General features: G+C 40.4%; 4 protein-coding genes across 4 annotated transcripts in view; 2 read left to right on the top strand and 2 right to left on the bottom strand.

Moving 5' to 3' along the window:
• The window catches only part of LOC135606143 (translation machinery-associated protein 22-like), a 6171-nt gene extending 1383 nt beyond the window's left edge, over positions 1-4788 (top strand). The window contains exons 4-7 of the mRNA XM_065096968.1: positions 883-964; positions 1076-1143; positions 1231-1314; positions 4205-4788. Of these exons, the coding sequence (XP_064953040.1) occupies positions 883-964; positions 1076-1143; positions 1231-1314; positions 4205-4261 (291 nt within the window). The 3' untranslated portion in view covers positions 4262-4788. The remainder of the gene's footprint in view (positions 1-882; positions 965-1075; positions 1144-1230; positions 1315-4204) is intronic.
• A 411-nt stretch (positions 4789-5199) lies between these two features.
• On the top strand, positions 5200-12206 carry LOC135606142 (eukaryotic initiation factor 4A-11). Its single transcript, XM_065096967.1, has 5 exons — positions 5200-5358; positions 7528-7600; positions 7717-7823; positions 7916-8346; positions 11220-12206. The coding sequence occupies exons 2-5, from the start codon at positions 7533-7535 to the stop codon at positions 11853-11855; spliced, it is 1242 nt and encodes a 413-aa protein (XP_064953039.1). The 5' UTR covers positions 5200-5358; positions 7528-7532; the 3' UTR covers positions 11856-12206.
• A 5584-nt stretch (positions 12207-17790) lies between these two features.
• Positions 17791-19597, bottom strand: LOC135606141 (zinc transporter 4, chloroplastic-like). Its single transcript, XM_065096965.1, has 4 exons — positions 19457-19597; positions 19321-19379; positions 18558-19239; positions 17791-18471 (listed from the first exon to the last, which is right to left on the bottom strand). Exons 1-4 carry the CDS (start codon positions 19580-19582, stop codon positions 18016-18018), a joined length of 1323 nt encoding a protein of 440 aa, XP_064953037.1. The 5' UTR covers positions 19583-19597; the 3' UTR covers positions 17791-18015.
• A 1394-nt stretch (positions 19598-20991) lies between these two features.
• LOC135605047 (probable phospholipid-transporting ATPase 4) lies at positions 20992-26275 on the bottom strand. The gene is made up of 11 exons (XM_065094726.1): positions 26104-26275; positions 23861-25699; positions 23643-23753; positions 23209-23485; positions 23049-23137; positions 22883-22970; positions 22588-22797; positions 22359-22484; positions 22176-22274; positions 21895-22086; positions 20992-21810 (listed from the first exon to the last, which is right to left on the bottom strand). Exons 2-11 carry the CDS (start codon positions 25675-25677, stop codon positions 21148-21150), a joined length of 3672 nt encoding a protein of 1223 aa, XP_064950798.1. The 5' UTR covers positions 25678-25699; positions 26104-26275; the 3' UTR covers positions 20992-21147.
• Between the last annotated feature and the right edge of the window lie 469 nt (positions 26276-26744).

Genomic DNA, 26744 nt, shown 5'->3' with positions numbered 1-26744 from the left:
TAAGTAATTTTACAAGTGTTTTGTTCTCCCATGTGAGAGTTAGGAATTCTTTTTGCTCCATGGTTGAATATAGTGCTGAAGAAGAAAAAGTTTGCTAATTTAATGTAAACCAGATGGATCTGATTTCAGGATATCATTCAGTTAAGAAAGGGTGCAAGCTTGTCCATTATCTCTTTTATGATTGTTTTGTTTTTTGTATAACCTTGTGTTGGGTTCAATATGTATCAGAAGTTTTCTGTGAAACATGGCCACTGTTAGAGTCTCCAATGCATGATCTGTTCCTTTTGGGATCCAACTACCACAAACAAACCTCACTAATCAAATCATATTACTTAACCTAATCAGTTAAACTTGTGGTGCTTCTCTGTTTTAATAGCCTATATTTTGTACACTAAATTTTGGATCCTATCTGCCAGTCAGGTAGTGGTTTTTTTGTCAGCTTTTCAGCTTCAATGTAGTTATTCATAGCTTGATGCAAAATAATTTGGTTTTTAGTTATTTCATAGGGTAGACCTGAGTGGATATTACTTGTTTTGACATTACATATCATGTGCAAATAATAATATCGATGAACTGCATCCCAATCATTGTGTTGGAATATTAAATTTGTGGCAAAGTGAGTTTGAAGCTTGAGTGAGCTGAAACCTTGGAAGGAAATTAGATGAGAACAGTGAACATAGATGTTCATTGTTCTTTTCTAAGAATTAAATGTGTTGTTTCTTGGTCAGTGTATGGCTTATAACTGTTTTATGGTAGGAGAGTAGCTACTTCAGAGAGTTACTAGTGAAGATAATTTGTGTTTATATGCATATTTATTTGGGTTAATCTTTTGATGATTTATGAAAGTCCTAAGTTATGCATTATTAACTTCTTTCCTTTCAGGAGAAGCAAGAAGTTGTTATTGAAAAGATTGTTCGCAATAAGCGCAAATGTGTTACTGTTGTGAAAGGTCTAGACCTATTTGGTGAGTGATACTCAGGACTTTCAGCTTCATTTTTATCTGTGCTGCTTAAGAAATTGAAAATTGTTCGTAGTTAAGTGCCTGAATATTGATATTGCTATGTTAATGTTCTAGGCATAAAACTGAGTGATGCATCAAAGAAGCTCGGAAAAAAGTTTGCTACAGGAGCTTCTGTTGTTAAGGTGAACTGGCATTGTTTTTTTTGGTAAAGGAAATTCTTTATAATACTAAGCTTTTCCAAATACTTCATTCTGGCTAATTTATTTCAGGGGCCAACTGAGAAAGAACAAATTGATGTGCAAGGGGACATAGCATATGATATTGTGGAGTTCATCACAGACACTTGGCCAGATGTAATTTCTCTATGACCAATTTCTCTTGTCAAATAATACTCCTCATCCTTACCATCTATGTTAGTGCATCATTTCCTTAAGATAAATTCTTAATGGTTGGGGAACATGTGTTATGACCAAGAATTTCAGCATTCATCACTTCTTTTGCTTTTGTTTGTGTATGTTTGTGTGTTTGAGAGAGAGAGGCATTTCAACTTAATAGAAAACATGCCCATGCACCTCCATCTTTGAAATAAATAAAATCACTCTAATTGGTATATCATCTACTAGCTAGTGTTGTTCCCTATAGTCTTCTCACCAGATAGCCTGTACTAAAATCTTCTGTAATGGCGACACTTTACTTGTTAATCTCACACATTTATTGCACCCCAATGCATGTAATTATGGCTTGTACACATTTAACGTTCATAGTCTAACAGCTGGTTAGTTCCTATTTGTTCAGGCATTATATGCCTACTTAAAAATTAATAGGTCATTATACTGCATATGATCTATTCTTATACTGCCAAATATGTGGCTGGTGATATCTCAGTCAAAAGTCCTGATAGTTTCATATAGATTAATATCTGACAGAAATATGAACTAATGATTTAACATCTTTCATGGTTTGCGTTCCATATCTTTCTAATATCCTCTTGGCCATCACTAGACAATTTCTTTAAACAAGTCAACCCTTTTTTGCTTTGGAAAAATTTCCCTTTGCACACGATGGACTGACATTTTTTCATTTATTTTGATAAAATTAGTTGAACAAAAAAGGAACATGTGGAGAAGCCTAGTGCTTGTGACTTTAGACAAATTTAAGTCCAAGAGAAGGGACAATGCTTTTTTTGTTATATTTCAGGTTTGTGTTGGATATCAGCCCTCAAAGTAACTTCCATAGATTATGTAGAAATCTGCTCTTTAAAATGGATATTTCAATTTTCTGACCTGAATTATGAGAATCAATTTTGAATCTCTTAAATGGGTCTTCGTTGAATCATCTGCTGCACATCGTATACATCCTCATGTCAGTTTTTTCAAGGGTCTTTTGTGCTTCTCTTGGATGATGCTTTATCTTCTGCAATTTGTTTGACATGATCCTGCTGCCACTTTTGGTAATTGTGGCTCCTAGGTATGCTTTTGGTTTTGGGTATCTAGTTCCTTATGGATGCCTCAAAGTTTCAGCACAAATTATTTAATTCAGTGGTTAGCTTTTGACGTATCAGTGTCATGAACATGTCCATCTTTACTGTCCACTCACTATATGTCACTAATCTGTTGTTGTCCTAGCATTTTTTCCTAGTGTCAATCAAAATTGATAATAACTACATTTTTTTGCGTCATTAAACAATGATAACATGCTCATAGTTTAAATAAGTCTATGAGGAGTCAATATTGTTTTCTTTTCTTCGACAATCATATTTGGTCTTCTCCTTTAGTTGCATTTTGTTTTTGAAGTTGCTTTTTATAGGAGTTGCAGATTAAAACATATTACCTGATTATGCATAGACTTCTGTTTTACTCTGAATGAGCAACATATATTTCTCTTTATTTGAAGAACTTAATTGCTGCGGTGGAATTTGATGCTCAAAAAATGATTTCCACCTCTTCGAGGAACTTTGTAGGATAATTTAGTGGAACAAGCTTTATCCTTATAATTTCCAGTCACTTGACTGGTATGGCTAAGGTTGTTTTAAGCAGCTCAACTGCTTCATATGGCCTGGTATATCTAAATTTATGACAATTGCACTCCTAAAACAACATTGCACAGGCTTCTATTCATTGTATTTATTTAATAGTCTGGTTGGATATAGTTATTTAACTCTAGTTTCTTTTGCTTGTAGCACCTTTTAAGTCGATGATTTACTTGTTACTACCCTCCCCAGTTGTGGTCAGTGGTTAGCACAACATTCCATCATGGTGCCTTGTTCAGATGCTGCATTGATACAGCCTTATCAGCAGTATGATATGGTAGATATACATGCTCGCAAATGTAAACACACTGAATCTTCTTTGGTGAGTCCTCTTGAGGATAGTGGCATTATGTTGAAGGGTTGTCGGTGCAGGTACGAGAGGCTTGAGCTGTTGTGAGACGAAACAGAAAAGGGGGGAAAGAACCATGGCTTTCATGTAGGGTTGACTCAGGAAAGGGGTAAAATGATATAATGAAGGTCATGGAGAGTTGGAGAATCAATTAGCCCATTAGGAAAGGGGGTGGATGGGATGCAGGATCAGTGTTGATATTGCATCATCACAAGAGCTGCCTGCTGACATTGGTTGGTCCAACATGCACATAAGCCTTCCTTCAGGCAACAAATGGTCAAAAGCAAAGACTAGGGGTCAACTTAGATATATTTAAAATAGGTCACCGTCTAGGTCAAGTAACCCACCAATGGGTCAAAAGTATCATAAATAAAATATGTACGACATATGCTAAATTTACAGCAAAATATTGACAACATCAATTTGCTTTTCAACTGTGTTAAAGTCTTCTCGAGTTCCCTTGCCTCTTACATTCTCAACATCAATTTAGCATATGTACTACATATGCTAAATTTACAACAAAATATCTACAACATCAATTTGGTTTGGCCTGTGTGTGTCAATTCCTTTTTGAGTGGTTGTATCTGGTAACTCTGTTACCTATCCGCTCAGTCTTCCTGAAGGAACCCTAAGCAGTTATGTTAGTGATTTTTCTAGAGTAGGCACAGTTGTTTTTGTTGATGGTTATTAATCTAGCCAAATTAATGTGACAATCGGCACTGGCCACCGACAAAATAACCCATTGTCGTAGGATCTACACTGAAACAAGTGGCATCGTAGCATTCTCTGCTGTTGCTTCTTTAGAGTTTCCCTTATGCATTTGAATTTGGTGCAAGCACTAACATCTGTTCTTACAATATGCTAGGTGCCAGCAACTGCAATTTTCTTCATAGAAGAGGGAAGAAAGGTTGCGGCTGCCTAAAATGCTGTAGTTTCAGGGAACAAAGATTCTTGGGAAATTACTGATGACATCATGATAGTTTGACCTGTGTTATACTTGCTAAACAACTTGCCTGTTGGAGCGAATTATTGGACATTTGTCCTATCACCTGCAGTAACAGTATGGATTTCCGTTCTTTCTTCGACACCTTTCAAGCAAAGGTGCTTTTGTTCTTGGGCCCCAATTTTGACACACAGGAATGCTTGGTCTCTATATATCGTAGATGGCATCTTGTTGTGCTCCTATGGATGTGGCTTACCTGCTGCTGCAACTTCTTAGTTGTATATGACTTGTGAGTTGAGTGGGAGAGTACTCTTCTAGCTTTGTGGAAAGGTCTACTTACATTCGAACAAAGTGATGAGTGCAATGGCTTTTTGCTACCTTATTCTTCTTGGTCGAAAGCAGGCCATTCAATTTCGTATATGCCAAGCATCTCTTTATGTATCATATACTCGAGCATATCCAACTTTTCATTTTTCTGACTCTCTTCAAGTCAGTTATTCTTCTTATGTATTTGCTGTCAAGCTTTTATCCTTTCTCTTTGGTATTCAGATTGAGATTTGAAGCATCAAAAAATTAATTATTAGAGTGATTTTTTTGAAAAAATTTGATTTTTCTTACTTTTTTTTTTTTTTCAGGAGGCACCCTTATTAAAATTTCCCAAGGATCATTTTTTATTTTTATGATCCATGAAATACCCCTATCTTTCCTATCCAAAAATCCTATTCAATTATTGACTCAAAATCTAATTATAATTAATCAGATCTCTAATTATAATTAATAAGATAAAATATAACTCATGTATAAATATAACGTACACGTACGTATATACATACACATACATGACATGACATGACATGACGTGGTGGCGTAACGCGACGAGGAATCCCCAAAGGCCAATCCGCCTCGTATCCTATTCCCGTCACGACTGTACAAAAGGCCGAGCAGGGCAAATAGAAATTATACCTGAGAGGCGGTACCTTTCTGTGGCGGTCTCGCTCGCTCTGTCGCCGTTGTCAAGCAAAGCATCGCCGTTGGCTCCTCTCCCTCTCTGTTCTCCGTGCTCTCGAGAAATCTAGGTAATGGGATGTACGCTCCATCCTTTTCTGGTTTGTCTCCTGCTTCTTCTTTCCTCGGGACTGGTTTCTTTGGTGGAAGCGTTAGGGTTTGAGGCGGAAGGAAAGTTGATATTATTGTCGTTCGGAATTTGGATCGATTTAGCTGTGCTATCTTTTCATCCTGTATCTTTGGTTTCTTGTTCTGTTACGAGGGCTTGTTGCAAGTTAAGATTTGTCGTAGGATTTGGTGGATTATGAGTGTGTGCGCTGGATTTTTCTTGTATGTTTTGGGTTTGTGGATTTTGGTCGGATCTGTTATCAATCTTCCTTGGGGGTCCTAATGAGTAAATGAAGCATAGTAAGATCTCGGTTTTTAGACTATTGATCTTAGATGGCCTAGTTGTATTGGGTTCTCATGGGTTTTTTACGGAAAGGAGGCGTATGTTTCTTTGCGAAGCTGCTATATTTAAACATCATGTGTGATGAGTAGATATGTTTGTGGGAATGAATCTTGGATTATATTTAGTGCATTGATGACCGCAAGCTGCTGACTAAATAAGGCTAGTGGTAACGGTATTTGTTTTTAATCTATTTGTGCTTGCCCTTTCTCCCATGCATGATTTTCAATCTGAAGCAAAGGAGCAGGGAAACAATAGCTCCTTTTTAATTTTTGCAAGGTTCTAATGTGTATTAGTATGATGCTTTATGTTCCTAATAAGGCTAAAGTATTCTCTCCGGATGGTGCTTACTTATAATGACAGAGTTCTAAGATCAAGTTACAATTTCCTAATTACTGATTTGGTTGTTTCTTTCTTTGGATAACCTGGGATTGTTAATTTGATCCAGGTGATTCGTTTGCCAGTGGATTCCTTACCTAAGTAAGGCAGTGATCTTGATTGTGCTAGCTTTTAATGGATCGTCTTATTGTGGGCCTGTTACGTGATATGTGGAGGCATTGTTCTGTTTGGATGTGCATGCATGTTGGCTAAGGCTACCTTCATATTAGTAGAAATCTATAATAGATGTGCATGCATTATCTAATTCCTTTGTATAGATCCAAAAGCATGTTATAACAAAATATCAAATTGAGTTCCTTTCTCTGGTTACAATCACTGTTAGTTAAAGTCTTTAGTCCTTTATGCTTTGATCCATAGGCTTAAATTTGAAGGCAAATAGCATTGGTGTTCCAGATTTATGTTCATGGGGGTAGTGCAGCCACTTGATTTTCTATTAATGCTAAGTGACTAAAACCATTTGTTTATTCCCTTGTAGTTGCTAATATGTTTGAATATACTATATGATCTGAAGATATGATCTTTGACGCCATCCAGTAAAGCTCAGCTCTCTTTATCCTAATATATTGGTTTGTTGACATCTTATAGATTGTGATGGTATGAAAGGTCAATGTCTTAATTTTGAATTTTGTAACGGATGCTATAAAATCAAGTGGCTGAGACCGACATTGCTTTATGGATTTGAGTGTTGGACAATTAAGAAACAACATATACAAAAAGTTTGTGTTGCTGATATGAGAATGCTGAGATTGATGTGTGGAGTTACTAAGAATGGTAGGAAAAAAAATACTTTTATTCATGAACAACTAGGTATCGCTTAGATAGAGGATATCGCTTAGATAGAGGATAAGATGAGAGAAATTCGTTTAAGATGGTTTGGGCATATGCTTAGGTGGCTGTTAGATGTGATAGTCAAAAGAGGTGAAATAATTGATATTAGTGATATAAAGAGAGGTAGAGGAAGACCTAAAAAGATTTTAATAGAAATTATAAATAAAGATTTAAGTACTCTAAATTTAGCTAAACATATGATTTTTTTACAGATCTTAATGGGACTTACGACTTTGTTGTTGTTGTTGTTGTTGTATGATATAACTGATTACTACTTTCCTCCAGTGTGCTAATTGAATGATACAAATAACTCTATGTCAGCACAGCCCTGGATTCCAAATGTTCCTCACAATGGAATCTGGAGCCATGTATATTTTATCACCATATTTTGCTTTTGAATGCCGTGTTTGATTATAGCTAAACTTACCTTTCTTGGGTCTATTGGTTTTGGCTCTTTTCATGATCATAGGGCTCTTTTTTGTTGCATTTGCATCACCTATTACTGACTTCGATTTTTTTGTTGGTTATTATGCTGTTAAATCATTTTCTTTAATTTTAATTTCAGCAATCATGGCTGGAATGACACCTGAAGGATCCCAATTTGATGCTCGCCAATACGATGCCAAAATGAATGAGCTGTACTGATTCTTACTTCTTCCCTATAAGGAACTCATTTTAACATGATGTCATTATTCAATGAGTTATTGCAAAATGCTTACTGATGTTGGACTTGCTATTTTGTGGGAAAGGGCAGGCTTTCACAAGATGTGCAAGATTTTTTTACTTCATACGATGAGGTATATGATAGTTTTGATGCAATGGGTCTCCAGGAGAATCTTTTGAGAGGCATTTATGCTTATGGTAAATTACCTTCTTTATCTGCTCAAATTGTTAATATCTAATGGAAGTGGTGTAAGCTGATATTTTCGGTTTCTCCCCTCTGTGAATTTTAGGTTTTGAAAAGCCCTCCGCAATTCAGCAGAGAGGTATTGTTCCTTTCTGCAAGGGACTTGATGTCATTCAGCAGGCACAATCAGGGACAGGAAAAACTGCAACATTCTGTGCTGGAATTTTGCAGCAGCTTGATTATGGTTTGGTACAATGTCAAGCTTTGGTTCTTGCTCCAACTCGTGAATTAGCACAACAAATTGAAAAGGTGATGCGTGCACTGGGTGACTACCTTGGTGTGAAAGTTCATGCTTGTGTTGGAGGAACTAGTGTTCGAGAAGATCAACGCATTCTTTCCAGTGGGGTTCATGTTGTTGTGGGGACACCAGGTCGTGTGTTTGACATGTTAAGAAGGCAGTCTCTTCGGCCTGACAATATCAAGATGTTTGTGCTGGATGAGGCAGATGAAATGCTTTCTCGTGGTTTCAAGGATCAGGTACACCCAGTGCCCATTATATTGTTGCAAATGATGTCTTTAAATCTTCCATCTTTCAGTAAAAGTATTTTGCATAGTAAACAAAGTACTTAACTGTCGGATGTTCCTGTCTTCAACTTTCCAGTGTGAGTTGACTACGACATAAAGATTTTTTTTTTTTAAGTTTTAGGCATGCATGTATTTTATACAGTATATTGGCACTACAAGTTGGTCCTCAGAGTTTATATTTATTTTCCTGCTTTTTGTTGAGGTTAATTGCAAATGCATAACAGTTGCTGTTATCATGCAATTTTTCTGCTGATGATCTTGTTTATGTACTGTCCAATTCTGCTGATGGGATTCCTGGTGAATGCTCTATGGTTAAGGAGTACATGCTTGTTAATTGTACTTTTATGGTAGCAAGTATCCTGGCAACAGGACAAAATCCCTGGGAATTTTGTTTTTAAGTAATGGTACGCCCTAAGAAATAAAAAACACAGACAGACACAAAGTAATGGGATAAACCCAGTTATCTGTGAATCAAACTTATCTTCTTTTAGAGGAAAAGAAAGAACATTGGACTTCTTTTATATGACAAAAAGGGTAACAGAGAGGATGGATGGGATAGGAAAATAGGTGAAAGGAATCCTTTGTTTTTAGTTGCTTTTCTGCAAATGGTCATTTCTTGCTTGCTCTAATATGGGTGCATGATTCTCTACTTTCTACCTGTTTCTTACTTTGTTGAAAAGGAAACCCTAAATTGATTCTCTACTTTCTCTACTTTGTTGGTAGTCATCCTGAATAAAGTGGCCTTCTAATGGGTCCCAACATCTATGTAAAACCATAGCCAATTGGTGCCTTGTTAAAAATGGACTTCCAATTGGTCTAGGCTGCCATTTTATAAAATCATTATTGCTACTGTTTTACCTCATGAGAAACCATCTTCATGTACTTATTCTGTTGTTATTTGTTTACAGATACGTCTTAGATATAGATGTATCTGTCAACAAATAACAACAAAACAAGTAAATGAAACGGTTTTACAGATCTCTATAGTGGCAAAAGATCCATATAGTCGACTCCAAATAGTTGAGACTTTTGGTTTTGTTATTGTTGTCGTATACATCTTAGATGTATTTGGGGAATTTTTTCATTTTAATTTGTTCTTTACACTTTATTCCTTTTGCTGTTGATTTAGTGATTTATGCTTTTTCTCCAACTTGCCTACTTTTTTGTTCCCCATGTTGGTTGGTGTTTTATTTCAATATTAGTTCATTATATGTGTGGAATTTAGTTAGAACCCTGAACATTTGGCAGTATTCTTTAGTAGCATCGGCAACAATTATGGTGCTTGATGGTATGACCATAATAGCATTTAATTTATAGAGAAATCAGATCGGGTCAAATTCCATATGAGCCATACCACAGTAAATGAAGGCTGATCAATATCATTTTTGACATTTAATTAGTAATATGGCATAAATTTTTATCCATTTATCTGGGACCAGTACAAAACTCAATCTGAAAGTTGTTTCAAAGGCCTTTTTTTAATGGAAATGCTGCCAAGTGCTTATTTCTTGTAAATTTTGCTTTTTCAGATTTTCCTTATTTGCAGGTTATGTGAATCATGATTGGCTCGATGCATTAATAAACTTTGCTTTGTTGAGAAGATTTCTTTTGTTTTTCTTTCATCTTCATTCTTGTGCATCCCTCTCTCTCTTGCTTGTAGTTTAGGGCTCTTAACTCTTCCATCCGGAGGGCCATGGACAGCTGAAGTGTTATTTGAACTATTAATCTGACTTTTAGATGGTAACCTTTTGCTGAGTATGATAGCCTTAGTTGTACTCATTGTGATATCAGATGCTGAAATGAATCCGACCTTGTAAGTATTATCATAGAATTTTAAAGCATAAAGGACTGGACATGTGGATGAATTCAAACAGAGACTCCCATATCTTGTTGTCAGTGGTCTAGAGGATCAATGCATTATTTGTTTTGAACATTATGGCGTTTTGACCTACTGTCATTATTTTGTAATTCTAGAAAACTTTTACTGCCCACTTTGCACCACTAGTAATTTGAGCCTCTAATTGATGTTATGTTGATAGATGGTGTGTCACTGAGCAGTCCAAAATTTTAATTGAACAGACAAGACATTAGAGCCATTAGTAGGTTGTAATTGTTTAAGATTAGAAGAAAATTACATTTGACTTGCTTCTTTTTTTCTTTTACTAATATATGAAAGAATAAATTTTGAGTAAAATGTTCTTACGAAGAAGACAATGTCTTACCTATATTAAGGTGCTTGCTGGAGTTCATAGCTGATACTTTGGTCAATATATGATTTTCATTAAGACTTCTTTGTTATACTACAATCAATAGAGATATATGAACACAGTGTCAGATGTGATTTCTTTTTCTAAATACTACCTATAGTATGACTGAGATAAATGAACTCAAGATGTTTTTGATGGTTTTAACATTTATGATGCTGATATAGAAAGGCACGAGTGGTTTATTTTTTAATATCACGTTAATTTTGTTTAAATTGTTGGCTATTTCTTCCAATGCTAAAATATATGTTGCCTTTGAATGTAAGAGCTATGTTATGTGGAAGTTTATATGCCAAAACTTTTCATTTGGTTGCACTGATATCATGATCTTTTTGTTCCTTTTAGTTGTCAAAATATTTCTGCATCTGTGTATTACATAGCTAGAAGTCTCAATTTTAAGAAAAACATCCTGGTTATCTTTGGATGATCATTTAAATCTTCATCTATGTTTCTTCAATGCAACTTGTACTACCTCTTTCTTGATTTAATTTCACTTCGTCTTCTGTGCCTTTGTTAATTGTTTTCTAAATGGGAGCTTGTTTATGGGATTTCCCTTTTTAGATCTATGACATATTTCAGCTGCTTCCTTCCAAAGTTCAAGTTGGTTTATTCTCTGCCACAATGCCTCCAGAGGCTCTTGAGATTACTCGCAAGTTCATGAATAAACCTGTGAGGATCCTGGTGAAGAGAGATGAGCTTACTTTGGAGGGTATCAAGCAATTCCATGTCAATGTTGAGAAGGAAGAATGGAAGCTTGAGACCCTGTGTGATCTCTATGAGACCTTGGCCATCACACAGAGCGTGATTTTCGTCAATACTCGACGCAAGGTGGACTGGCTCACTGACAAAATGAGGAGCAGGGATCATACTGTCTCTGCAACCCATGGAGATATGGATCAGAACACTCGGGACATTATAATGCGGGAGTTCCGTTCTGGCTCCTCTCGTGTACTCATCACCACTGATCTCCTTGCTCGTGGTATTGATGTCCAGCAGGTCTCCCTGGTTATAAATTATGATCTGCCGACACAGCCAGAGAACTATCTTCATCGTATTGGACGAAGTGGCCGTTTTGGAAGAAAGGGTGTCGCAATCAATTTTGTCACTCGTGATGATGAACGCATGTTGTTTGATATCCAAAGGTTCTATAATGTGGTGATTGAGGAGCTGCCATCCAACGTTGCCGACCTAATCTGATAAGGATTTTTTGGTTGAACTGAATGTTTGATCTTTATAACCTGTTTAGGTTTAGCAATAAACTCATCGAAGGTGTCTCTTGACTATCTTGAATGGTGCGGTTATAAAGGAAGTTCAAGTGCTGGTCTTGTTTGAAGCGATGATTCCTAGTACTTTATTATCGTTCATCACATCTTTTTAGAGTTGCAGCCACTAAGTTGTATCTCCCCATCTCTTTTGTTGCGATCGCTGAGCCTTTTTGGATCTGCACATCTTTTTTGAACCTGTTTTGTTTCTAGATGTACTATTTGAAGGATTTATGTATTATGACAAGGATATTTTATTGTTAATTATCTAGTGATGGTTGGTTTAGATTGATGCTGCATTCATTGTATCAAAAACCCCTGTGGGCTTATTTGAAGGAATCTCTGATGGTAAAAGTGGAGTGATTGGTTTAGTTGGAACGGTACTTTTGTTACTCCCTTTTTGCTTTGGCTATTATGGATCGGCAACATGAATCTTTGTCGTTATCAAAATTAAATTTAAAATGTTTAAATTTTTTATTTATAGTTTTTTGATAAAAGCTTTTTAGATCTTTATCTTTTTCCGTACTGTCAATATTAATTTTTTTTTATTTTTTAATGATGACATTTGTGTGATAACATTTGTGTCGTATGTGCACGTGCATATGATCTTAAATGATTAAACGAATAACTTTGCTTTGGCTATTAATAATGTAATCTGTATGGTGGCTCAATATTGTTTTCCAAGTAGCAAACCATCGCATAGATTTTTAGCAATTGGTTTTTTTTTTTGGGATTTATAATAGAAAATACCTTTGGAATTAATTTTTGTAATTTCTTTAAATTACTTTTTCGTTGGGTGTTAGAGAATTAATTTTTGCAATTTCTTTTATTGCTCTCTTTGTAGTAACAAATCCATCGAAGCTTTACACAAGAAAAATGGTACTATAAACTATTGAGTTAGTCATTGCCAGTAACATTGATGTCATTGACATCATAATGCTAACTTATTCATCATATTATTCTAAACTATTTTGGATACTGCAAAATTGAGAAATAAAGAATCCTAAAAATAAAATTCACTATTTAAATATGAATCTAATTATCTATTTCGATACTATTATTATCTGAATTCGTTTCGAGTGAGGGGGGGGGGGGGGGGGGAAGGTGGAGATGCGTGGCGTGTGCACTGTCATCATCCAGTTAAATCACAGCCGTTCATTTGAAGCCTATAAGTCGGTGGGGGCACTATAAATAGAGATGCGGCCACCCAAAACGCACTTGCCTCCTTCCTCCCTCCTTTTTTTCGAAGGACGTCGAGATCAAGAAGCGCGCAAACCCTCCGCCCTCTCTCTCTCTCTCTCTCTCTCCTCATCGGCGGGGATCGCCCTCCGCCATCTGCCGTGGATGTCGCCTTCTTCAGGTGCAGCCGGGCTAAGGAATCCCTCAGGATTCCGGATCTATGTTGCTTGCTGCCGCGGGCTCCCATGAGGGAGAGCGGCAGGACGGCGCGTTTGCTTTCGTTTGGGTGCAAATCCGGTTCGCTTCGATCGATCATCGTCGGAGCGTTCGGTTTCACTTTAGCCCTGGTGTCCAGGTGAGACCATCTCTTGTTCGTGCTTGGCGTTCTTGATCTGGTGTTTATCTTCGTTTTCTCGGTTCTTCTTTTGATCTTGGATCTTGATTTGATAGAAACATGGTTAGAATCCGGTCCAATTCCCTCACCACCACGGGCGAGCAGGCGGATGACACGATCGGTATATGTATATCAAGGTGAAATCAGGCCTTCTTTGGTGTTTGTTGTTTTCGATCTGTTGTTGCCTGGGAAGAACGGTTTAGATCCTGAAGCAAGCTTTTGCAGCCGTAGGTTCCTACGTGAAGGGACGTGATCTCCCTCCGGCTGGGGCAAATTTGGGGCTTCGCTTCGACCGATCATCTTGTGTTTCTGGTTCCCGCTGATCCCGATCTCAAGGTGACATATGCCCCTGTCTCGTGCTTAAGATTTGTTGTGCCTCTCAGTTCTTGTTATCGATCTTTCATCTTCACATAATGGAAAACGTGGTTAAGATGTGAATCTAAGTGGAGAGACTTTTATTTGGCTAAAATGAGCCATACATACTTCGATCTTGAAATAGTTCTTTCACCCAACAGAAAAAAGATACATGAAAAAGATAGAAAAGAAGAACGATTTCGAACAAGTTATTACATGAGATTTTTGGACTAGTTTATCTTTTTGATGTAGTTTGCACTATGCTATCTGCTTAATTATTTGTGAAGGGTATATCGAGATATATACACATGCCCAAAAGTAGGTGAACGGGACAGGCGGGGCCATGGGTACTAACGGTTACTGCTTCCATGCTAATTTGGATGTCGAATGCATGAGGTTTGTGCTTCAGGGGTGACAAGCTTTTGGAATATACCTGAATGCATATTATGAGATATACTCAAATGTATTCCTTCATCCTTGAAAACTTTTATCACTGATCTCCGGCAACTAGATGTCTTATTTTGAACCACAATAAATCATTCGACCTTGTTGTGCTTTATGCATAAATTAAATACAATTGACTAACCAATATATATGGTGGATTTTTGAGAGGTTATTAGCGTGTATTAATTACATGATGATGGAAATGAACATTGTGTTCCATTTGATTAGAAATCAAGGGATGATGTTTTTCGGTTGAGTTGAGGAGCACAGATGCTTCAGAGGCTAACCGGATGTTGAAGAAGATCATTGGAAATTGGAGTAAACTAGAAGCATTACAATGTGAACTAGTTTTGGACCTTAGAGAAATATTTAAGAGGAGATGAAAATGTTTCCTAGAAAACAATTGGAAATTAAGTGCTTCTGAAGGCATTATGAAAGAAGTATTTGATTATCTCCATTAATTGGTTTGCCATGCTTGTTTGAACGATCTTAATATAAACGGAAATTAAGACCATGTCATCGTCAGTCATTAGAATATCAAATCATTTGAAGTGGCTAAGAAAGATGAAATCCAGCCTTTGATTTAGCTCATGTTGATTTCCTGCGTAGAAATACTCTTAATTGCAGTCGATTATGCCAAATAAAGTTCTCTAGATGTCAGATTTATTCTTGCATTGATGGTCTAATCTTGCCTGTTCACATCCTTTCTATCTTTATGATGAAGGGAGAATAGCAACAAACAAAACAAAACAGTGACTGGAGCTTTTTCCTCGGCATTCACCTTCAATGAGACATCATCTGGTCACACTCCGCTCCGCTGGTATTAAATAGCCCGGACGTACCTTCTTTAAGAAGGTAACCTTCTTTACCAATTAAACTTCCTCTTTAATTGGTAATCCTGGGTGGGGATGAATTTATGTGTTTTTTATTGTCATGTCATGATGCTAAGATGAGGTGATTTATGGCGTACACACCCCTAGCGCAGTGTTCAAATTAATGGAAAAAAAATAGAAGGGCTAACCCGTATGGAACAAGTTTAATCCTATATTATCTTTTCAAGTCCCGTCTGTCTACCAAGTTTACATAACTAATTGGAGTGGGCGTGTGGTTTTCTGCATGTGAAAATAATGCGGCTGTAAGCGTATATGTAACTGTACCTGTTAATTGTTGTACAATATTAGTCAGGTGTTTCTTGGTCACCATATTGCGTTGTTCCTATACACACGACACATCATGTTTGCGCATAAAAAGATTAATGATACAAATTCTACTGGTATGTGTCTTTGTGCTTGCTAAAATATGGAACATGTCTCGTGTCTAAAGTTGTTATTGTCTAAAGTTGTTAGGACATTAATGGGAGGAGTTGACTCTAGTTAACTGTTTTTTTTGTCTTTTTGCTTATACGTTACTTGCCATAAAGCTCCTTCTTTGTGGCTTCAATTCAAAATGTAAGTGGCTGCTTATTTCATTAAAAATGTCTTCTCATGCATATACTGGACAAAATATTGTTATTCTTAGTTGACTCCTAGACTTTGTTTCATTATAAGTCATGTGTTTCTGATTATAAGATTTGTTGCTATTTTTCCTTCTTTCTAGTTTTCTAACTTTGCTAACTTGGTAACTTGCTAATGACCATACAGGGATACGGTGATTTCAGCAACAGGTGGTGGAAATGGAGCTTTGCAGCGTGCGTCCTTGAAGACTTGCATATATTACTTGTATTCCATTAGATTGATTCTGAAGCGCAACTTTGCAAAGCACAAAGTGCAATGTAAAACGCTTATGATTTAAGAAATATTAATGAGTATTTAAGGAAATTTTTTTTAGAAATATTCTCAAAATTTTCATGGTTTTAAAAAGTTTTTTTTCCCCAAAATTTCGTTATCTCTTTCGCAAATATTGAATATTTTCAAAATATTCTTAAAAAATTTAAGAATATTATCCAAGATTTTTTTTTAAAAAAAATGGTCATGGTAGAAAGTTTTCGTGGGCTTTATCCAAATCAAAATCGGCATTCACATCAGCATTTCAAAGTTTAAAAGAAATTTCACTTACATTTTTGTGTACTTTCTAATTTCTTAGACGTTTTTTTTTTTTCCGAATTAGACATTATGTTAGTGTTTCACATTTTCTAATAGCATTAGGAAAACTAATTTTTTTCATCAGGCACAAAAAAATTTAAGAAAAGTTCAGCTTCGACAAATATAGCAACAATAGGGGCCAAAAAAATATGATTAATGAGAAGCACAAGTTGACGTTTTGTCAATTTTATGATCAATGCTGTGGAAACGCTGAATCAACTCGTAGCGATAAGCCACCCCACGTCCTGTCTAGTTACATGATACGTTAATCATGCAACACGACGAGTTTGAGAGTTTACCCTGTTAATGCTAAATTGGAGAATTTACCCCATCACGTCCTGTATCCATGATCTGTCTACGACAATGCTAAGAAACAAAAGGGATAATCGTAGTATCCAAATGCGTAAAAAAAAAAAGAAAAAAAAAAAGGATGTCCCATCACCCAACTCACAGACCAAACCATCCTGAAAAGATTCTCCAGGCTGTTGATGTGCGCGACCTATACGGTTCGGATACGTTGGTAGAGACAGGTGGCGAGATTTAGGAACTAGAATTGGAGGCATTTGGATTCAATAGGATGTTGAGCGTTAAATGTCTTTGAAATTTACACACTAAATTAATTATATATAAGGCTTTCTTCCTTATATATGTAATTTTCAACTGTTTACTTTTTTTTTTATATGTAAAAAATATTTAATTATCTATGGAATATGATATTTAGTGGCGCTGCCTTCGGTTGACGTGCGAACGTGATAAAACCAGAGGTAGCCACGTCGTCGTGTGAGTTTAATTGATGCTACATAAAATCGGGACCCACCCACCACGAGTATGTCTCATGAGACCTCGTCCGTGGGCCCCGCAGTTAAATTACCAGTCACCGTCGAACAGGTGATTGAAGCTGGAAAGTTTATAGTCAATGATATAGAACCAACTCTTTAGTAACCATCGTTTCATTTTTCTTGATGAATAATGTTTTGTAATAATTATCTAGAAAACGATTATAATTTTCCTTGATCCAAAAAATAAAATAAAATAAAATAAAATTTTACAATAATTATCTAATACTAACTTTTGTCGACCTGTAAAAATATTTATTATTAAGCATTTACATAAAAAAATATTTGATAAAATTAGTGAATAAATTATAAAATTTATCATATCTCAATAGTTAATAATCCTTCCACTTACCAAAACTTGAGATTTGAAGCCTCATTCAATGTATTTTATATAGATATATTTTAAAAATATTATGATTGATAAAAAAAAATTGATAGAGTTGACCTTAGTTTTTTATCCTTTCACTTGCGAAGAAAATATATAAGTCTTAAATCTACGAACGATGCGATGAGGACATCTGACTCCAATTCATCACAATAGGAGAAGCCACCAGCGAGCTCCACATCATGCTTATCTCAATGTGCACGCAATGCTCCAATCAATCATCAATCATCGCTCTCATGGCCTACAAATGTGGACCTCAATATTGGCTATGACGTCTACATCTCTTATCAACCCAAAAAACAGAAGCAATGTTTAAGATGTAATACTTGCAGTCCAAATAATTAATCCCAAAAAACAATCAGTGATGTATACCGATGCGTGCATGCGTGCAGGGAAGCCAAAACGTGCCTCCGTTGCTCGAGTCAAGCCCAGATGGCGAGGGCCGACATCGCCCCCGCGCCGAGGAACAGAGCCAAGTAGGACGCCACCTGAAGCCGCACGTTGCAGCTGATCGTCTGGCTCAGGAAATCCGCCGCGATGAGATCCACCAACGCCATATATATCAGGATGCCCGCCGACATGGAGTCCAGCATGCCCTCCACCACCAGCGCCCTCGGGCTGTTGGGGTTGTACGACGACGACACGCCCGCTCCCAAGGCGATTCCCGCCGGCGTCGTGATCGCGAAGAAGCACGCCATCATGGCCGCCGCCGTGCTCCGGAACCGTGCCTGCGAGATGCACCCGCCCAGCGCGAAGCCTTCGAAGAACTGGTGGAAGGAGAGAGCCGCCACCAGCGGCCGGATGGTGCAGGGGCTCTGCGACACGCCCAGGGAGAGCCCGATGATCACGGAGTGCGACACGATTCCGAGCTCCAGCACCTGGCAACGAAGTTCACGTGAGTTATTTCCCGTGTTCGATCGATCCGAGTTCCGGTGTGGATCGAGACAATGGCGGATCGAGTTACCTGTGACACCACGACGTGCCGTGCGTTGGACGAGCCCTCGCCTTCCTCCTCGTGCGCGTGGCCGTGGGACCGGACGGGTACCGCGGCGCCGTCGCACGCCCCGTGCGCGTGCGAGTGGCTATGGCGGTGGGCCGCCGCGTGGGCGTGCATCCCGACGATGTGCATCGGGTCTTTCCCTCTCCCCGCGGAATCCGCTTCCGGCGTCAGCAAGGCGGCGGTGATCCCCTTCTCCTCGAGATCCGCCGCCGCAGAGGCCGCCGTCGCGTCCTCCCGGTGCTTCCGCTCGTAGAACTGGGTCCCCACGAAGTCGACGACGAGCGTGCCCAGCGCCGCCGCCATGGCGACGAAGCCGGCGAAGGGGAACTTCCGCCAGGGTGAGTCCGGGAGGCATGGGTTCGTGAGCGACGACTCCGCAGCGTGGAGCATGTGCACGAAGCCCGTCGCGAGCACGACGCCAGCTGCAAATGCCTTCACGCAGACGAAGACACCCCCGTCGGTGCGCACCAGTCGCCCCTTCCCTCCCACCAAGGGGATCGCCACACCGACAGCTCCGGCGATCAGGATCGCCCCGATCGCAGCCAGCTTCAGCCACAACGCCGCCTCCTCGTCCACGCACTCCTCCACCGCCTCGACAGAGGCACAGTTCGTCGTCGCCATCGATGCCCACATCCTCTCTTCACCACTATCGTCACCACCACAAATCAGCATCCAAGATCAAACACATACGAACCATATAAAAAAACAAAAAGAAACCGATTTTTACCTCCAAAAAGAGGTCAATTTGTCGCGGAATCGAGCGAAGACGGGCAGAGGATCAAAATCCTGCGTAGAACACGAAAAGAAGAGCAAAATCAGAATTAGGGATCAAGGAAAGCGAAGGGATTCCATCGAATCGGTACCTCGAAAAAAGGACAGCAGGACTCGTTCTCCGATGTCCTGGGTTCGACGGGCCGGAGGTACTTCGGGGCGTGTGACGAACAAGCGGCGGAATTATAAACTGATTCGCGGGGACAGGATGTCGTCATCCGGGGAAAGAGGGAGGTGGGGATACGACAAGGCGGACGTCGCGCGGGTGAGCGCACCGCTCTCTCGATGCGCCCGTTGGAACGGACGGCCGTGATGAGACCCCAGGAGTCGCCGCGGACGCGGCCATACTGACCGGGAAAGTGGGACCACCAACGGGGGCCAACTTGGTTGGGCCATGTCGACATAATGGCGACACGTCTGGAAGTCCACGACGGAGAGCGGTGTCGTTTCGTGGTTCGTTCACCATGTCGACATAATGGCCAAACCCACAGCTCGGGGAAGCAGATTGTGGTATTGTTGCTTGAGAAACAGATCCCAATGCAAATGATACAACATAACCTCTTTAATCTTCATGCATGGCATTATATATATTAAGTAGATTGGAATCGATCATCCCAACCCAAATTGGATGCAACATTCCGATCCACAACCTATTCTGTCGTCTATCATTGATACGGTATATTTTGGTCCAAGACTACTGCTCGGCACGTCATATTTTAGGAATCCCGAGGCAATTGTTGCTCCTGAGACACATCAAATCAGAATTCGTACTAAGATACTGTTTGGTATGTCAACCCGCGTACGATCGATCCACGTGCGGTACTATAAAGATCTCTAGCCAGCAGAGGGGGAAAAAAAGATCAATTGATCACTCTATTGACTTGCTCGTCAGAGGGGCCTTGTCGGGTGATCCCGACAAGGGCCATTTTTACAGGAAAACCCGGTCACCTCATAAAGACGAGTTGCCAACGACCCCAGAGAAGGAGAGACGTAGCTCGACATACATGGCGCCCGGATCAGCATACAAGGAACGCTGATCAATACCCCGTCGCGAGGGCCTGATCGACCTCGACATCCAACTTAGCCGACAAAAGACAACTCAGGATATCATCTAATTAACTATAGCATGTCCTTTTTACTACAAAGGTAACTTCACATGGTAACGCAGGAAATGATATTTTGGTCATCATACTAAAAAGGAAAATAGATTGTATGGATCTACCTTATTAAGACTTGGATTTCCAAGATGAGGTCACAGGGGGCCTATCGTTAGTAGTATGGATCGATCTAGGTTTGATCTTACGAAGGGATAGATACAAACCCTTAATCCAAGGATAATTATTATGATCAAATTTAAGAGAGAGTATCTTATTCGATACTTGATTTTTTCTATGATATTATCTCAAGAGTTCTCCTTCTAGCACCAATTAGATACGATCAAATTGAATCAGGATGAGGATTATTATACTGATCCTTCAAATGACCAAGCAACTTTACATAGAACCATAAGAAAAAATTCACCGAGTACCAGAGATGAAACAAAACTTTAGTTACATCTGTGTGTATATATATATATATATATATATATATATATTTATTTATATTTATGTATCTCAACTATTTCCATTGAGCATTGACTCAACATATACGTCAACTAGTTCCATAGAGCCTTGCCTCAACATGGATCCAGATATGAAACGTTTTAGTGAGGAAGAAAACTCTAGAGCCAATGACAGATGACACGGAGAAGAAAGAGTCAACCAAGTAGGAGGCCATGGGCGTGTTATGATTGAGTTTGGATGCTCAGCGATGAGACTTTCTTCTGCAGCTTCCTTTTCAGCTGCCTGATCTTGGCATCTACTCTTGCTGTAAAACCAATCTTGGTCCTCTGCCTAGCTTTGGACCTCTCCCTCTTCCACATATGCTGGTCCTCCACATCCTTCCTGTAATACTTGATCTCCTGGATCACATGGTGATCAAGTGGATTCAAGGCTCTCTGGAAGGCGATGTAGACCAGATAGGGAATGTTGCAGGAAAGAGTGACTAAAAGTGTGGCAGCCCAGTACATGGGGGCAGGCCCGAGAGCTTCCGACAGTATCCGGTAGGCATTTCCAGAGATCACCGGCGAGCACATTCCGTAAGCTATCAGGAAGAGGTACCACGTGGCGATGCTGCCCCACACAAAGAGGTGCTGAATCCATGTGAAGTGGCTCATTGTCAGCACAATTTGCAGGTTCACAGTCCAAACGATGCAGGTGAACATGCTCGTGCCCACGGCAGCCATGTCGGCAGTCTGGCCGTTGGCGCGGAACGCCTGGCTGTAGAAGATTTGGATGCTGAGGAAATATATGACTATGGATGAGTATAGACCATTGCCCATCCATCCAAAAATCCTGTACCAATCGAAGAAAAGGTTCCTGGGCCCTTGTTGGTACAATGCTGGAAACTGCACAAGGTGAAAGCATAGTTTGTGAAGACCAGCAACGAGATGTGTCTGTCTACTTTGGATTTCAGAACCTTGTAAGCATACCTGTAAGCATACTTCGGAGGAGACATCTTGTTCAAAGACTCCTAATGATATCACCGGCAACGAGGTTAGAATGACGTTGAATAGTAGCATGTACCAGTCGGCATACACTGATTGCCCGGAGAAGCCAGTATACGCCTCGAAGTAGAAAATTGTGAGGCCAAAGGCTATGTTCTTGTAGAAGAAATAGCATATCTGAATGCAAGACAACAGAGTCGATTCAGAGAGTGATCGGTACATGTATGAATGCTAAGGCATAGATTGAAAGTATTCCCAAAACTCACCATCTGTGCTATCCGCTTGTAGCACCAGTGGCCATGGACAACGAGAAGCCGTTCGAGGAATCGAAACTGAGATATGGAGAAATCACTGGCCATCACAGCCTGCACGAGGCCAAATGATTATGAGCTCGTTAGCGAGTAAATGATTCTTAAGGCGACACAAGCATCCTTATCGACACTACAAACCTGCATTCCTTCTACCCCACTAATGCCGACACCGATATCAGCCTCTTGAATCATGCCCACATCATTAGCACCATCGCCTATGGCTAATGTAGTTTTACCTGTGCCTTCTTTCACCAGACGAGTCACCTAAACCAAGAGATAAGCATCAATCACTGACCGAAGTAATGTTTTCGATCCAGCATGAGTGTTCAGTTTATTTGAAAAAGTTGTGTAAGAGATTCAATACTACCAATGCCTTCTGCTTTGGTGAGACCCGGCAGCATATGACAGAAGCACAATTAACTGCTAGACTTAAAAATTGATTCTTTAGGTCATCCTCCAGGGCGTAAGTTAAGGTTTTACCATCGATGATCAAAGCAAATGCCGCATTTGGATCCTTCTCTAGCTTGACCATTTCATGGGCATCAATTATTTGCATCAAAGTACTCTCTTTTGCAGCCTGAGCAGAGTAGTCGTGAAATATAAACATATAAATGTGTGATATCAACATCCCAGGGCAAAATAATTGAGGTGAAATGATGTACCTTTTCTTTGTTTAATGACAGTATGTTACTGCTATCGACGGATAAACAGATCTGCTTCATGCCTTGTCTAAGTAAACTACAGGAGAATCTGCAACAGCAAGAAAGAAACTGACATCGCTTCTACTAAATGGTGTTCGTATGTGAATTGCTGGTGGGGCATACGTACCCTATATTAATTGCAGTCTCCATCTTATCACCCGTCAGAACCCAGATTTTGAGACCAGCTTGTGCTAGTTTATCTATGCACTGTGGAACCTGTGGAGAAAGTATGTGATCAGAGATGGCTTTAGGAAGGCAAAAATCAATAGGAAATCACAAAACCTTACTCCTTTCTGTAATTTGTCTTCGACAGCAGTTGCACCAACAAGAATCAGATCCCTCTCAATTGTGTCAGAGACACGCTCGAGTTCAGCTTCTCTGTGATGCCCAATGGTAGTTTTGGCTTTAAGGAACTCTGTGTTCCAAGCAGAGTACTCGGATTCATCAAGAACACGATAAGCCAGTGCTAAAGTCCGCAGGCCTGCCTCCCCATATTCATTTAGATGTTTAATCGTCTCGATCTCATATATTCTTCCATTTTTTGACAGCCTATCCAAAATGATGCTGTTTGGTTCATGGGAAAAAAAAAAAAGGCTTCTTTAGGCACAAAATCAAATCTACGATGTGGAGAAGACAGATCCTATATGCACAACCATATGCGTGAGATGTTTTTGTAACACAAGAAGATAACTGAACTAGAAACAATGGTGAAGATAAGTACCTGTCAGCACCTTTGCATAAAAGAATAATCTGCCCGGTCTCATCACGCAAAATCACTGACATTCTCTTCCTTTTGCTGTTGAACTCCAAAATATTCAGAACCTTGAACTCCCTAAATCAAAATAGAAAAAAGAGAAGAAGAACTCACTGGTTTAGATTGCAACAATCACCACAAAGACAAACAACAAACCGATGACACCATTCAGATTCAGCTATGACCTTTCTACAGGATCCTCCGAAGCAGAGTATCTCTCCCTGATGAAGACACTTGATTGAGTCCTCTTACAAAATTCAAACCCAAATTCTCTGGCTGCAACAAGGAAAGCTGCTTCATCCGGTGATTCTGCTTCGTATGTAAAAGCACCAGTTTTTTCATTTGCCTCCGCAATTGCTGTATGACAGAGAGCAAGTACCCTCAAGAACACAAGAATGGTACCGGCATTAGGCTCTTTTGCCCAATTCCCATGAATGAGGCGGTCGTCCTCGAAGCTGAACCCCTTGGTTGTAGGCCTTTGTGGCTTCCCAACCATGCGAGCGATCCCGACTTCCAATTCACACTCCGATGAGCCAAAGCCATCCCCACTATCCTCCCAGAAATCTTGAGTGCTGCTATGCTGCTCGATTGTGCCAGAAACTTCCGATGCTATCTGCTTCACAGCTGCGATCTCCACTTCACTAGAAACCACACCATATGGAACTCCAGCAATGGAGCACCTCAAAAAATCCATCTGGTTGCAAGTCAAGGTGCCAGTTTTGTCTGATAATATCGTATCAACCTGCCCGAGCTCCTCATTCAAATTTGATGTCCGTGCTTGCGCTGAATATCCTGTCTCCTCATCACGCATGTGAATATCTTGGTTGATGAAGGTTGCTTGCAAGACCTTGACAACCTCGATCGAAACATATAGTGAAATGGGAATAAGGTATCCATAAAGAATAAGAGCAGTAAGAAGATGGTAGAAGCCAGATAAAACAGGCTTCGAAGCATCATAAACGTATGAGGTCTCGCTCGGTTGCAAATACCACGATTGTGGCATCCCGAACTTTGTGATCACACCATAGCCGATTGAGCTGATCAATGAAATCAGTATGAGAAAGGTGAAGAGAACGTATATAATATTATCCATTTTCTTCTCAATTCTGCTTCTCTTAGATGGTGATTCCGTAGAATTCTGCATCACTTTGCTGTCATGGCCGGTGAAGATAGCCACACCGTAGACATATGTAGTGTTCCGAAGCTTGGAGTCCCTGAGGAGAATCTGACCTGGGTCAAGAGCGTAAACCTTCTTCTCATACTCAAAGTTACCCACGAAAGTGTAGAGATTGGGATTGGGGTCTTCGCATCGAATGGTGCTTGTGAAATGTCTGAAACTGGCGTCACCATCCAATGGCAAAGTCACCTCCAAAGATCTTTTAACCTTCAGATTTGTTTCTCCATCCAAATTCATGGTCTCGACATAGCATATGCCGTCGTCATAGCTCGATGACAGTAGAAGCAAGTCGGCGGGGAAGAATTGGTCCTTTTCCACCCTCACAACATCTCCAACACGAATCTCCTGCCAATGTTTGTAGCCGAAGCGCCCCTCTCCACTGTGGACGCTGACCTTACGGCTGTTAACCTTCATGTCCTGCATAAACCTGTTCCAATCTTCCATTGCCTCCTTAGCCATACTGAGACCGACGACGAATGCCAATGGCGCAATCATGCTCACCGCAGAGAAGGGCGTCACGGGGGTGAGAGAGAGTGATGCGGTGAGAAGGAAGTATAGGTTGGCGACGCGGCGGAACTGCTCGAAGATGGCCTTGGGGAGGAAGGTGATGATGTTGTACTTGGTTGTGCTGATGTGGTTGGTGCAGTAATTGAGCGGTTTCTTTTGGTGTAATCCGGGCTGGTTGCAATGGACGAGCCGCGAGTATCCGGGCCCTTGCAGGGGATGGGGTTGCTCATCGTCCGTCACCACGGTGGGACGGAGACAAGAAAAAGTGTAGAGCTTGCTCCACCGGAGTCGCTCGTGTCTCCTTCGTCCCGGGGCCATCTTTCTCTGGCTAGGGTTTCTTCTGCTCGGATCAAACACAACTATTCCCCATCATCTAAAAATGCAATCTTTAATATGAACAGGATAAAAAAAAAAATCTCCAACAATGAACGAAGCAATTGCCGAGAATCATCTCAAATTTTCCACGAAAACCTAAATCCAAATTCTTCGCATACGATAGAATTCACGGGAGACCAAGTAATCGAAGAGAAAATAACAGAACAAAGGAACCGAATTTGGAAGCTCGAACGGAAGCTAAAAGAAGTTCCAGATAATTAGCTTCCCAGATAAAAGATCAAGACCCAAAAAAGGATGCGATCCAAACCGCGCGCGATCTCCGAGAAAAGCTCAAGAAGATCGATCGGATCAAACGGAATCAGCTAGACGGAAAAGGAGAGACAGGGGTCCAGGGGATCGAGCGCAAACCCTCGGGAATCGATCTGTGGGGGAGGAAGGGGAGGGAAAGGATCGAACGCCCTCCCAAGCTTCCCCGGATCCCACAATGGCGAGAGGCAGGTGGAGGGGAAGGGATCCAAGGATGAGGGTGCTCTCGCACCCTCGAGCGCTGGAACGCGAACGTCGGTTAAGTTTTGGGGGGATCCCTTCCGCCTTTAAATCGTTCGAGTCAAGGAACTCCCTCCAATTAAGCTTAATTAGGAAACTAAATTGGGTTTTGTGAACAGGGTTAGAGATAATTCCGCATTGGGTGAGCTGGACGTCGAGGCCCTTTTTCGAGTACGCTCCCGGACAGGGTTCAGGAGGCTGGCCGTTCAACCGAACCGGATGTCGTGGCGGCGACATCTGGCCCGAGACGATCCGACACGTGCGCACGTGTACCGTTACCGGATGCGACTTCGTAACACGTGGAAGCTCCTCCTCCTCCTCCGACGTGGCATCGGTGGACGCCACATCGACGCGCACGACGTCATAGGGCGGAGACAAACCCGTCGTGGTGGCACCGCCTTGTTGGAAGGAGGTGATTGGCCGATGGCCTTCGCCCCCATCGACGGCTAGGATCCCTCCTTTTGTCATCGCTTGTCGTCCACCTTTTGATGAGAGAGGAAGAG

This window comes from Musa acuminata, chromosome BXJ2-2, assembly GCF_036884655.1.
Source record: "Musa acuminata AAA Group cultivar baxijiao chromosome BXJ2-2, Cavendish_Baxijiao_AAA, whole genome shotgun sequence".
Classification (NCBI taxonomy): Eukaryota; Viridiplantae; Streptophyta; class Magnoliopsida; order Zingiberales; family Musaceae; genus Musa; species Musa acuminata.
Note: the sequence above shows the minus strand (reverse complement) of the source record. Positions and strands in the feature narration are given on the sequence as shown.